The sequence below is a fragment of the Stegodyphus dumicola genome, chromosome 1 (genome assembly GCF_044657685.1).
Source record: "Stegodyphus dumicola isolate Sdum_Otavi_A_Nest chromosome 1, ASM4465768v1".
Classification (NCBI taxonomy): domain Eukaryota; kingdom Metazoa; phylum Arthropoda; class Arachnida; order Araneae; family Eresidae; genus Stegodyphus; species Stegodyphus dumicola.
In genome coordinates, this window is record NC_140768.1 from 212,062,382 (window position 1) to 212,075,718 (window position 13,337).

The following is a 13,337-nucleotide window of genomic DNA, read 5'->3' on the forward strand; positions in this document are numbered from 1 at the left end:
TTTGTAAAAAGGAGTTTGTCTACCATAACTGAAATAATGGATCAATTCATTGAAAATGATCCGAATTTTGACAGGAACTCAAAAGTAAGGCGTGGTGTTAGAGATGCTCTATCCGTTTATGAAGAACTTTTAAGAGAACAACGCAAAAGAAAAAGGCAAACAACATTAGATGCTTTTGTCACAAAAAGGCAGAACACTTAAAACGTGGAAGGCTAACTAAATATGACTGACTGAGAATTTTATTTGTTTTTTTTTAAGAATATTCGTTTTGTTATTTATATTTTGTTTTTATTTTTGCAAGAAATAATAATGTGGTATTAATTTGGGCTTTAAGAAATAAATGTTTGGTTTTATTTTTATTATAAAAACACTTTTTAAATTTAATACCTAACCAATTTCCTAGCCATCTTCCCCTAACCCCAATATTTACATGTAAAGATAGCCTCGTTTAGTGCTGTTTCGCATTACGCTCTACTTTGATGGAACGTATCCCCTGCATTAAGCGGGGTCTTCTGTATATGTGTATGTATTTTTCAAGTTTGGGAAAAGAAGGGGGAAATATCATCTAACAATGGTGAAAAAAGTTTGAGAACCACTGTTCTATGCTGCCAATATTTATATTTTTGCAGCGTGGTTAAATGTAAAGTGTATAAATTCACATACTTAAGCGATGTGTGCTTAAATTCATTTGTGGTACACACATATATGTTGGTTATTGTCACGTGTATATCAAACCATTTTCCAAAAGCGCCACAATTGTACTAAATGTTGAAACTCGTGGGGCGGGGGTGCAGATAAGTAGATAAATTTTAATTCAGTGGTTTGGGACTTTTTAATAAGTGGATGTAAATAACAGTATTAAACTAATTATAATATATTGAATTTATATTAAAAATCAAGTCAAAAAGCTACCTTGTTTGATATATATTTTTAATAAATCTGTCAAATTTGCTTGACTGTGTGTTCTTGCCCTCAAAATTGATAGGGTCTTATTTATATATATGTTTCATTTCTAATTTGATCAAAATTATTTGCTGTATTCAATATTAAAATAAAAATATTTATTTTCCTGAATCTTGCTTTAAAATATCTTTACCTTTCATTTTGGTGATTTTTGGATATATTGATTCTAAAGCTTAAGCAGTTAATAAATGTTAAAATACATAATTTCCCTTTTTTTAGCAAAAGCAGAAATACTACTGTAAATATCTAGAAATTAATCACATTTATCTAGTTTTACATTTTTATAAGTATTTTCCTCCATGTAATAGTTTCAAAATATTCAATAAAATTTGCTTAAAACTTTTTTCATTTAAAAAAAAAAAAATGCTCAAAAAAATCTGAAAGCTTTCAGATTTTATATTACGCTCAAATGGACTTTTTTTTAGCGTTTCTGTGGTATCTTTATTTATTAAATATCATGTTCTTCGCACTTCTACCATAAAATTCAATTCAAAAGCAATATTATAAAATAATTTTAAAATGAGCATATCTTTAGAATTTCCGATACACAGTATCAAGCACTGGAGATAAAAAAAAAAAAAAAAAATTGTATAGTGTTGACATTGCTCTCTTTGAAATTGTTGAGTTTGTTAATCAAAAATTCATTAAAGATTTACAAAATATGAAATAGATGATAAAACAAATTCAAAATTTGCGCTTCCAGTTGCCCATATTCAGGTGGAAATGTAAGTTATTCAAAATTTGATGGTTCTAGGTATGCTGTTGTTTTATCACAATGAGAGAAACATACATACATTTATGCAGATTCTTCATTATTTAATTTCTTTAAATATAATACAGGGCTGTATATTTGGTGGCAACAGTTTGAGAAGTGAACCAACATTTAAAGTTTTCAACACAAAATGCCAATACGAAATTAATAGTCATTCAGGGCTAACGCCTTTTGGGCTAAAAATTGAGGATGGTATTTGTGCCATAATCTTGATTAAATTTTAAAGTAAATAGATTGGCATTATCAAAACTATAAATAAAAAGTGATCGCTCCTCCTTTTGTTTGTTGAGGAACTGCAGTCATTAATCAGGACTAGAATCGGGTTTCGTATCTAAACAATGTAATATTACTTATGATTTCTTATAGTCGTTTTCCACATACAATCCAATGATTTTATTTAGAATATTAGTTAACTATCTTAATCTAGCATGCAGATGTTTTATGTGAAATTTTTTAATTAAAATATGTCAGCAGGTAATATAATAGAATGTTCAGCATCATACTTGATTGGAGTCTTGTTTAAATTATAGTATTGTGTAATCTCTTCAGCTTCATGAGCCTATGACTAAGATAAGAAATTTACAGATTACATTGCTGGCTAAAGTAGCTCTTTTTTTTTTTTTTTTTTTTTTTTTTTTTTTGTCCTAAGGGGCAGTTTGCCCAGAAGAACTATTAATTTCGTTTTGGCATTTTGCGTTGAGTCACAATAAGCGTTGTTTCACTTTTCAAATTGTTGCCACCAAATATTATCGCCTTGTATTATATTTAAAGAAATTAAATAATGAACAATCTGCACGAATGTATGCATATTTCTCATATTGTGATAAACAACAGTACACATAAAAATTTTTTAATATAATCTTCCATAGAATATGGGCATGTGAAAGCCCTAATTTGAATTTGAAATTTGTTTTATTGTTGATCTCATATTTTGTAATGCTTCAACCAATTTTAATTAACAAAGTAAACGATTTCAAAGCGAGCAATGGCAACACTGTATGAAAAAAAAAATATCTCCAGCTCGCCAGACTCTGTATTGGAAATTCTAAAGATATGCTCATTTTAAAATTATTTTGCGATATTGCTGTTGAACTGAATTTTATGGTTTGAGTACGTATAACATGATATTTAATAAATAGAGGTAACACACAAAATGTTAAAAAAATGCCCCTTTGGATGTAATTTAAAATCTGAAACCTTTCAGATTTTTTTTTAAATGTGATAAAAAAAAATTTAGGTAATACATGTCACTTAGCTCATATTATAATATTATTAAGTGATTAATTACAGTATTGTTTTCAAAGGCTTACAAAAGCTGTAGCAATAGATTGTGAAATGGTTGGAGCTGGTCCAAATGGTGAAGATTCTATATTGGCTCGTGTATCCATTGTTAATGCGTTTGGAGAATGCATATATGATGAATTTGTGAAACCAACTGAGAAAGTAACTGATTACAGAACTCATGTTAGTGGTATCCGACAAGCTGACTTATTAAAAGGTATGATGTTCAGAAATATATCTTGCTGTCTTATAGAAAAATTACATGGCAATGTTTATTTGGAATTGAGATTTTTATACCAGTGAATAAAGGTGTTAGTGTATTATTATATGTATAGCAATATTTACTTGTAAAATGTGTGTGATATTTTTTAACATATGTGAACTTTGTTTAATGGAGTATGTATTTTATACTATATATTTTGGCGTATAATGCGTACTTTTAATACAAAAATAGATCGGAATTTACGGGTGTGCATTATAAACCGAATATAAAAATGATAGATTTAAAAATAAGAAGATGAATTTACAAAAACTACATTTCTGCATGTACCTAAATGCTATTTTTTTAAAAGAAAAGACATACTTACGAACTTAAAATTTTCGTAACGAGATACCATGAAAAGTTCATATTCGTCTTTTGTTATATCATCAGGCACATCATCGAATTCTATTTCATCTTCACTATCACTGCTGCTCTGATCCATAAATAAATAATCATCTTTCATTTCATCTATTTTGTTAGATATACTAGATTTTTTAAATAACTTTTGAATTATGTCAAGTTTAATTTCATTATATGCTTTTATTATCCATTCATACAGTATTTCCAGACTGGCATAATGTGTTTGGCCTCCTTTTGTAAATCTTTTCACCTGCTAACATCCATGTATTCCACTGTCGTTTTAAATTTTCTTTGAATAGGTTTATTGATACACATATCTAAAGGTGTTAATCTGCCTGAAATCATGTCTGTATTACACTCTTCCAACAATTTCTTCATATTATCCATTAGATGGGATATGAATATTATTCAAACTAAAAGACTTTCTACATTCTTTAGGGAAACAGGATATATTTGCCAAATATTGTTGTTTGCAATTTCTCACATTTTTGTTCATCCATGTTTTCGAGTGCACATGAATTAAAATACTATCTGGGAAATTACATTTCAGCATCTTTTTTCTTTTGAAAATAACCGTGGATTTAAATTTTCTATCATCAGCCAAGCAGAAAATCACTGCAGTGATATGAGACTGAGATTTTTTTATGACCTGTTGTTTTAAAATGAACTATTTTTGTTCCTTTCACATATTGCTTTATTTCCTGTCATACTAAACATTACAGAAGTCAAACAACAAAAATCAGTGTTATATTTTCAAATTTTCACAGCACTAGTTTCGATAGTTTTACCGAACCACCATCATCAGCTGCAAAAGCGCAAATGAATGAGATAGGATATAATGATCGAATTAGATAAGAAAGCCTGGACAGAAAATATGCTAGTGGTGCCATCTGTTGATGAAACCAGAACTAAAACATAATTTCTTTGAAGGCCGAAGGCAAAAATAAATTGGAACTAGGATCGTTAACTAGAACAGAAAGATTTTTTTGAATGTGAAATGCTCTACAAAATCCAGTTCTCCAATGGAAGATGTTTTTTGAATAATTTTGGCAGCAGAAAAATTGAAAGTGTTATTTTCAGACCAATAATGTTGGACAACAGAAGACTTATGTGTTTCATTTTTTCTAACATATGCTTCATGTTCCTTGACATGAAATTTTAAGGCTCTCTTAGTTTGGCCAATGTAAATTAAACCACACTGGCAAGGAATCCTATAAATACCCAGGGAATTCATATCCAGAATGGGCTGCTTGAGTATGGAACTCGGAATTTTATTGATGGGAAGATAAATGACCCGAAAATTAAATTTCTGCAAAACATGTGCAACTTTATAGCTAATTGATGGAAAGAAGGGAATGACAACAGAATTTTTATAATCTCCTAAAACAAGAGTGTGCCTTTTAGTGTGTTGAGAAGAGAATTTTTTAACTGCTTGATTAATTATGTTGGGTGAAAAGCCCCTGTCAATAGCTATTGCTTTTAAATAATTTAGTTCTTCATCAAGGGATAGTTTGGAGGAGCAAACTTGTAGAGCACAGAAAACATAGGAATAAAATGAAGCCAACTTTTGCATAGTCAGATGACATGATTTAAAGTGGGGTGAAAGGCAAACTGATGAAGGTTTACGGTAAACCATAGTACTGAAGTTGGCGTTTTACGTGTGACCAGAATGTCGAGAAACGGAAAAGAGTTGCAAGTCTCAAGTTCAAAAGTGAACTGAATAGCAGGATCAATAGAATTCATTGTTGAAAAACTTTATTTAAATCATCTTTATTACCTTCAAACAGGGTAAAAGTATCGTCTACGTAGTGGAACCATACCGGGAAGTTTAAAGTTTCAAACAATTTTGATTCATAATAATGCATGTAAATATCAGCCAGGATGGGACTGAGAGGGCTTCCCATGGCTAATCCCTCAGTTTGCTTGTAATATTTATTTTGGACAACAAAATGTTTCAAACAGAGTTGAGGGAGAGAAATTAGCTCATCAATTTCGATGCAAGAGAAATGAAATTCACGAAGTCTGGTTTCTAGACATCCTAATGCACCCTCTACTGGAACATTGGTGAATAATGATTTTACATCAAAAGAAACCATGAGTAAATTTCTAGGAGAAATGTTTTAACCTTTTTTACAAACTGTATTGAATTTTTTATGGTGTAAATGTTATTATCTAATAGAGTTGAAAATCTAGAAACTAAATATTTAGCTAATGGATACGAGGCAGTACCTAAATTTGACACAATAGGGTGGAAAGGAATACCATTTTTATGAATTTTGGGAAGAGCATATAATCTGGCACAATTCGCAACAGATGGGATAAGCGAATATTTTAAGTTGCTTGAAATGATTTGTGAAGATTTGATCACAGTTTTTATTTTTGACAGGTCCGAAGGTGAAGGATCTTTAGGGATCGGATTATATGGTCCTTCATTTAAGAGTTTAGTGACACCATCGATGTAAGTGTTCTTATCCATCATGACTATCTGGCCAGCGTTGTTGGCCTTTGAAATGATAATATCCGGGTTAGAATGAATTTCGCGCATTGTAGCTCTTTCTCTCGTAGTTAGATTTGGTTTCAAAAGGTTTATTATTGAATTTCACATTATGAGCAATAAGATGCCTAATCATTTCTTTCTGTGAATCTGAAACTTTACTGAACTTGAAAGCTTTTTCGATAGGAGCCAAAATCTTTGGAATCAAGGGTTTACAGGCTTGTGAGAAGTTAAAATTATTTTTTAGAATTCTCTCTTGTTCTTCTGATAAATTAACATTAGAAATATTAACTGTTGGCTTAATGTTTATGATGGGAAGAATTTTTGAACTACTTGAACTGGAAGACTGTAAAAGAAGTTTTTCGAATTTAACTGCAAGGGTGTTTTTATGACGGTTAACTGCATTCTCCATTCTAGACCAAGACTTTTGTTCAAGGGCAGTGAATTTTGGATATGAATTATCGAGTTCCAGATGAAGCTTATAGAGCTCATGTTCAATTTTGGACAAATTTTGACACGTATCCCTTATGATGGACTGAAGTAAGGCGAGTTTGCAGTTTAACAGAATTCTTGAAATACGACTGGAAGGTTTTTGATTTAAATGAAATGGGGATCAATCTTTTACATTTACACTTAAGTAAAAATTAAGTACACTTAAGTAACATTTATACTTAAGTTTTTGCCATTTCAGGTGTATTAAGTAAACGATTAATGGCTGAAGGCATGATAAACAATGCAGAAAATCAAACTAAATTAACTAACCAATAATAAAGCACACACAAAACAGCAGAAAAATCCCACACTGAAACAAATAGAAAACAAAATGTTTGCAACCAAACTGCATGAAATCAGACAAGCAAGCACAATACCCAAATATGCGAAACACAAAAAGAACTTAAAAATTGCAAAAAAGTATTTACCAAAACCCATGCAATCACAAAATGGCGGCCACATCATGTGCAAAAAAGGAAGCGAAAAATTAGCCGTTTTCGGCTCTGAAACACATACGAACCCAAGACAATGGGAACCACGGGGAAAAAAGAAAGCAAAAAATAAGCCTGTTTGGGGCTTCTATAATTAAGACATAATAACACGCCAAACAAATAATAATTCAGAAGTCAAACAACAAAAATCAGTGTTATATTTTCAAATTTTTCCTGCGAGTCTAGTCCTGTGAAAATTGGAAAATATAATGCTGATTTTTGTTGTTTGACTTCTGAATTAGTATTTGCTTGGCATGTTATTGTGTCTTAATATTAAACATTACTGGAATTTCATCTGTTTCCAGTATATGACAGTATTTTTTTTTTCCTTCGTAGATCCATTACATACTTCTGGAAATTTATGAATTTGTGGTCCAGATCTTTCACAACCCTTTGTGAAACTTTCTTTTAGAATGAAATTATTCCATGCCATAAACCGATTACACAGTGAAGTTGCTTTAAAGTTTTTCATTTTCATTCTTTTCTTGCCCACTTTAAGGCAAATAAACACAGTTTTTTGTTACAATAAATCCATTCTGGTGATTTTCTAGGACCCAGTTCTTTCTGGGATACTTTCTTTCTGGCCTACTTTTTTCTGGGATACGCTATTTTGTTACTGCTTTATACAAAGCACATTTATTATTTGGTGTATTAATTATTGTGGTTTCATCTTTCTTCCACTCATCTGTGGAGCTTTCACCAATACCAAACCACCTTGCTGTAGCACAATATCCAATTTTCTTCCACAAATTGAAGGATTTTTTGAAGGCAGCACTATTTTGTTTCGTTTGGCTGGATTCCTGTTTACTTCTAAAAGGAACACTAGATCAATTATATTTCAACTATAGCTTTCCATGTTCACTTCAAAATCATGACTTCAAATGCCTGCAGAATGAAAAAACACTGACTCCCAATTCTGGAAATTCATTCGGATGAAAAGTGCATTCTCATCGCTAATTGTGTCCTCCCCTTCTCAAACACTAGAATAACATTCTTGCATACAGCTGCACTGTATACAACCCACCTTGTTTGCAGAATTATTTACTTCATCAAATAGTTTCCCCCCTATATGTATTGTTCTCCTTATTGCTTGTCAGTTCAATATATCATTGTTTGAAAGCCTGGGGGGGGGAAATCTTCAAATGAATGCCTTCAGATGTAAGAACATCGTGCAAGCATCATCATGCATCCTTTTTAGTAATTTTGTTCTCCTGATGAGGAGGGACCTGTAACTGCCCTCAAAATCGATTGAGTGTTTTAATAAAAGTAGGCGAAATACAAGGTTGTTATAGCGATTTTGATCATGCATGTATTTTTCAGGTTTCTTCATAAACAAAAGGATGAATATTATACGACAAATGTACCTAAAAATTAAAAAATCTAGTTTGAAATTATAGATCTGCATTATAAGCAGAATAGATGGTATTACTACATTAAATTTTTACTGCCAAAAAAGTATAAAAGCATTAAAGTATTTGCACATGTATTCAAGAGAAAAATATGGGGTTGGAAAAATTAAATTATCTTCAAAATTTATGATGGAGAGATTGATATTTGAATTCAAGTTAGAGTCTTAGTTATTTAGAAATACTGTATATTTAGACTTATAATCAATAGAAGTTTTTTCCAGTTAGTGGTAAAAGGATTTCATTTTCATTATTGATATTGTATATACACTAATCCTTGTTATATTTATTAAATCTTTATTATAAACCAAAACAAGTTATGCATGTTGCATATTTTTATGTGATTTTCTGAAAACAAAATATAAATAAGTGAAGCAGTATTTGAATAACTTGAAAGTCAGGACACATTTTGTAAGTAAATTTTCTGATCAAAATAAAAATTTTGTGTTTGACCATGTAGCTTATATGAGCTCTGATATAGGTAGTCACATCAAAATGCTTGCAGACTTGATATAATAGATTATCTTAAATTTTCATTATTTTTGCTGCATTATAATGTGACTCAAAATGCACAGTATAGATTTAAAATACTCAATGGAATTTGTTTATCGAAAAATTTAAGATGGAAATGTTTTGTCCTAAATGATTAACTTCATATCCAGGTTACTGAGAACATAACCTCATTGAGTATTTTAAAAGGCTCATATAATTAATTAGGTTCACTTACGTTTTCCCATTATTTTCGGTAAGACAAATAGCTATCTAATTGTAATGTTAGTAAGAGAATTTCATTTGTCATTTGATTTTTATTTCTTCCAAAAGCATGCAGTTCGAGTAAAAAAGGATATCTTTATATTCATAAAAAAATATTTAGTGTGCTTCTTTTGATAAAATTAAAAAATGGAAATTTATAAAAATTTTTATTGCATTTTAACATTTTTCCTTTTTGACAACAAGCTAGCTGACTAACTGTATATATATATATGTATGTATGTATGTATGTATGTATGTATATGTATGTAATGATAACTAAATATGTGTGTGTATATTGTATTTCCAACAATGTGCACTTCATTTAAATAGAAATAGATAAATGAAGTTCTGTCTCTAATGCTACTATTTAGATGTTGACATCATACATGTTAACAAGGAGAACTGATTGATAAAGAACATGATGCAGTCATGGCAAACTGAACACAATTTGTTCTTAAAAAAGCTTCCCCCCCCCATAGAGATAGGTAAATTATTGCAAAAAGCCTTTATTTGATATTTACATTGTTCTTATAATATTCTAAGAATAAAAGAGCAATAGACTGGAGCAAGCTAACAAAATAGAAACTAGAGAAGGAAGGCATGCTTTTCAAATGAACATTTGGTATGACTCAGTTATGAATTCACCTTGATTTGATTGGTTGTTTGAGTTTCAGTTTGTAATGGCTGAATAATTATAAGTGCTTAATATCATTAGCATTATTTAAGAACCATGTTAGAAGGATTAATTTTGATATAACACAGCACAGGGGGATTTATTGTAAGCAGTTATTATTTTTAGGTTGGAAAGGAGAAATAACCAAATTAAATGCGAGTTTTAAGAGGCTAGTGCAACTTAAAGTGAGATTTTTATTTTGAATATTTCTCGCTTCAAAAAGGAAAGGCTTGTGACAGAAAAGCCTTTTTTTTTTTAAGGGAAAAAGCATTAAATATTTAGAGAAAGCAATTAACTTCTTTTTGAAACAAGAAATCAGCTATGTCTTATTTGGAATTCAAACCATGAATCCACCAGTAGCTGGTTAGACATGGTATCAGTTATGAGAGCATCCACAGAGGAAGGCATTAACTCTTAATAAGAGTATTTATGTGGAATTATATATATATATATATATATATATATAGGGTGATTCTAAATTGCTTTTACAAATTAAGAGAGGTGATAGTACTCATCCAGATAAGCAATAATTACCATAAAACATAGGGTCACATTCCACTCTAAGAGGCAGAAAAGAGGAATATGAGAATTCCAACCTGAACTTACAACAGTTTTGGGAGAGCGAATGAACGAGACCAAAAGTTGCATGATCAGTTTACTCAAAAATTCACAGAGTGCACAAAACCGATAAAACCGAAAACTTGGCGTTTGAGCCTTCATTGGAGCTCAGACTTTGATGGCAAACACTCAAATGCGCATCTTTGGTTCGCAAAGTCTCAACCTCGCAAACGATTGCAACAAGTTAATTATCTAATCAAGGGCTGAATATTATCAACTAACTCCAACTCAAGGTGGGTTTGATATTATCAAGGCAGCAGTTTTTTTCCTGTTCGCCATCTTCTACCCTGTCCTCCTGGATTTACTGTGCTGCGCTCATTCTGCTTGAATCGCCCTTCTATGGTACACGAAGTTCTGACAGATGGAACGCAGCATGAACTTTTCATTCTAATCTTAGCATACAGCAGAAGTTGGAGATAGTTGATAATATTCAGCCATTAATTAAGTAATTAACTTGTTGCAATCGTTTGCGAGGTTGAGACCTTGTGAACTAAAAATGTGCATTTGAGTGTTTACCATCAAAGTCTGAGCTCGAATATTAACACTTGAATGCCAAGTTTTCGATTTTATCCATTTTGTGCACAACTGTGTGCAACTTTTGGTCTCCTTCATTTGCTCTCCCAACACTGTTCTAAGTTCAGGTTGGAATTCCAATATTCCTCTTTTCTGCCTGTCAGAGTGGAATGCGACCCTATGTTCTATGGTAATTATTGCTCATTTGGATGAGTACTATCACCCCTCTTAATTTGTAAAAGCAATTTAGAATCACCCATATCAGCATCATATATATGTGTGTGTGTATGTAATGAAGCAAACTTATTTCTAATAATGTTGTAGAAATATTGATTATGCAATTGTTGATCCATAATGAAGAGCAACTTAGTAGCCAAGGCTGATTAAATGTTCATTTTTATTTTGGTAAACTTTTTCCAGCCATAAATTGGCACACTTGTGCTTTTCAAGAACATTTACCACAAAGTTAAGAGAAGCAGCAAACAGCAGTTTATCTAGGCCGAAGCACGAAATCAAATGTCTTGTATTCAAGATGAAATCTTAAGTCAGAATGAGTTAGTTTCAGTTTTCAATATATTTGATTCAATAACTAATAATGCTGTTATAAAATTATTATTGGCTGTTTGAGTTTTAGTTCTATTTATGTCACCAGCATTATATGTGTAAGAGTCATTTGACATCGATTAGTCTTGAAATGATGCAGTGAAGAAAAAGGTATTTTCTAATTTTAGAACACAGATAGATAAGGGAGAATATCCAAATCAAAATTTAAGCATTAAAGAGACTATTGTTCATTTAAATTATATTTACATATATATAGTATATATATATATATACGAGGGCCATCCAGGAAGTAGATTACGTTTCCGTCTGTGTCCGCTAGGGGCGGGGCTAGCGCGGCCATCTTGGGGTCAGAGCGTTGCGCAGCTCAGTCTGCATCTAGCCGTGCTAGTGAGAGGTTCGTGCTGTGCTCCGTTCAGATACTGTGACGGTTTGAAATGTCTGCGTTAATTGAAAATCCCGCGAGCTGCGAGGTGCGCTCAGTAATAAGGTTTCTGACTGCAAAAAACTGTAAACCGATAGAAATCTATCGGCAGCTTCGTGAAGTGTATGGGGACAACATTATCACTGAAGGTGGAGTGCGTCAGTGGGTCATAAGATTTCAAAATGGCCGAACCAATGTTCACGACGAAGATCGAAGTGGGAGACCCAGCATAGTGACCGCCGAACTTCTCGAAAAAGTCGATGCTAAAGTCCGTGAAAATCGAAATTTCACAATAACGGAACTTTCTTTGAGTTTTCCACAAATTTCGCGAAGTTTGTTGCACGAAATCATCAGCGAAAAGCTTGGTTACCACAAGTTTTGTGCAAGATGGATTCCAAAAATCTTGACAGAGGACCACAAAAATCAGCGAATGGCTGCAGCGTTGAACTTTTTGGACGCTTACCATAAGGATGGTGACTCTTTACTCGATCGCATCGTTACTGGTGACGAAACATGGGTGAAACATGTGAACTGTGAAACGAAATTGCAATCAATGCAGTGGGGGCACACAAGTTCTCCCCAAAAACCCAAGAAATGCATGCAAACAATGTCGGCAAGGAAGATGATGGCGACTGTTTTTTGGGACAGAAAAGGTGTAATTTTGGTGGACTTCCTGGAAAGAGGCACTACAATAAACTCTCAAAGGTATTGCCAAACTCTCCAAAAACTCAGAAGAGCAATTCAAAACAAGCGCAGAGGAATGTTGAGCTCTAAGATCTTGTTGATTCACGACAACGCCCGGCCCCACACGGCAAATGTCACTCGTAAAGTTCTTGAATCTTTTAAGTGGGAGTTGTTTCCTCATCCGCCGTACAGTCCCGACCTGGCACCGAGCGACTTCCACCTATTCCCAGCAATGAAGAAGTGGCTGGCTATGCAGCGTTTTGATGACGACGCACAGCTGCAAGAAGAGGTAACGAAGTGGTTGAAGGCGCAGGCGGCCGAATTTTTCGACGAAGGAATTTCCAAGCTCGTACATCGCTACGATAAATGCCTTAATTTGTATGGTGACTATGTAGAAAAGTAGTATTTGAGTGTGGCTTTCATCTGTATATAATAAAATTTGTTTCCTATACTTTGTTTATTTTTTTATTCCAAAACGTAATCTACTTTCTGGATAGCCCTCGTATATATCTTACATATTCTTCTGTTCAAGGAGAAAAAGGGCATTACGGCAGAAAAGCCTTTTTTAAATAAAATGCATTAAAGTAGTA

At 32.4% G+C, this 13,337-nt stretch overlaps 1 protein-coding gene across 2 annotated transcripts in view; it reads left to right on the forward strand.

Annotated features, from left to right (window-relative positions):
• The window catches only part of LOC118198619 (uncharacterized), a 60,507-nt gene that overhangs the window by 25,882 nt on the left and 21,288 nt on the right, over window positions 1-13,337 (forward strand). For both annotated transcript variants that reach the window (XM_035370350.2, XM_035370349.2), the window contains exon 4: window positions 3,040-3,233. In XM_035370350.2, the coding sequence (XP_035226241.1) occupies window positions 3,040-3,233 (194 nt within the window). The remainder of the gene's footprint in view (window positions 1-3,039; window positions 3,234-13,337) is intronic.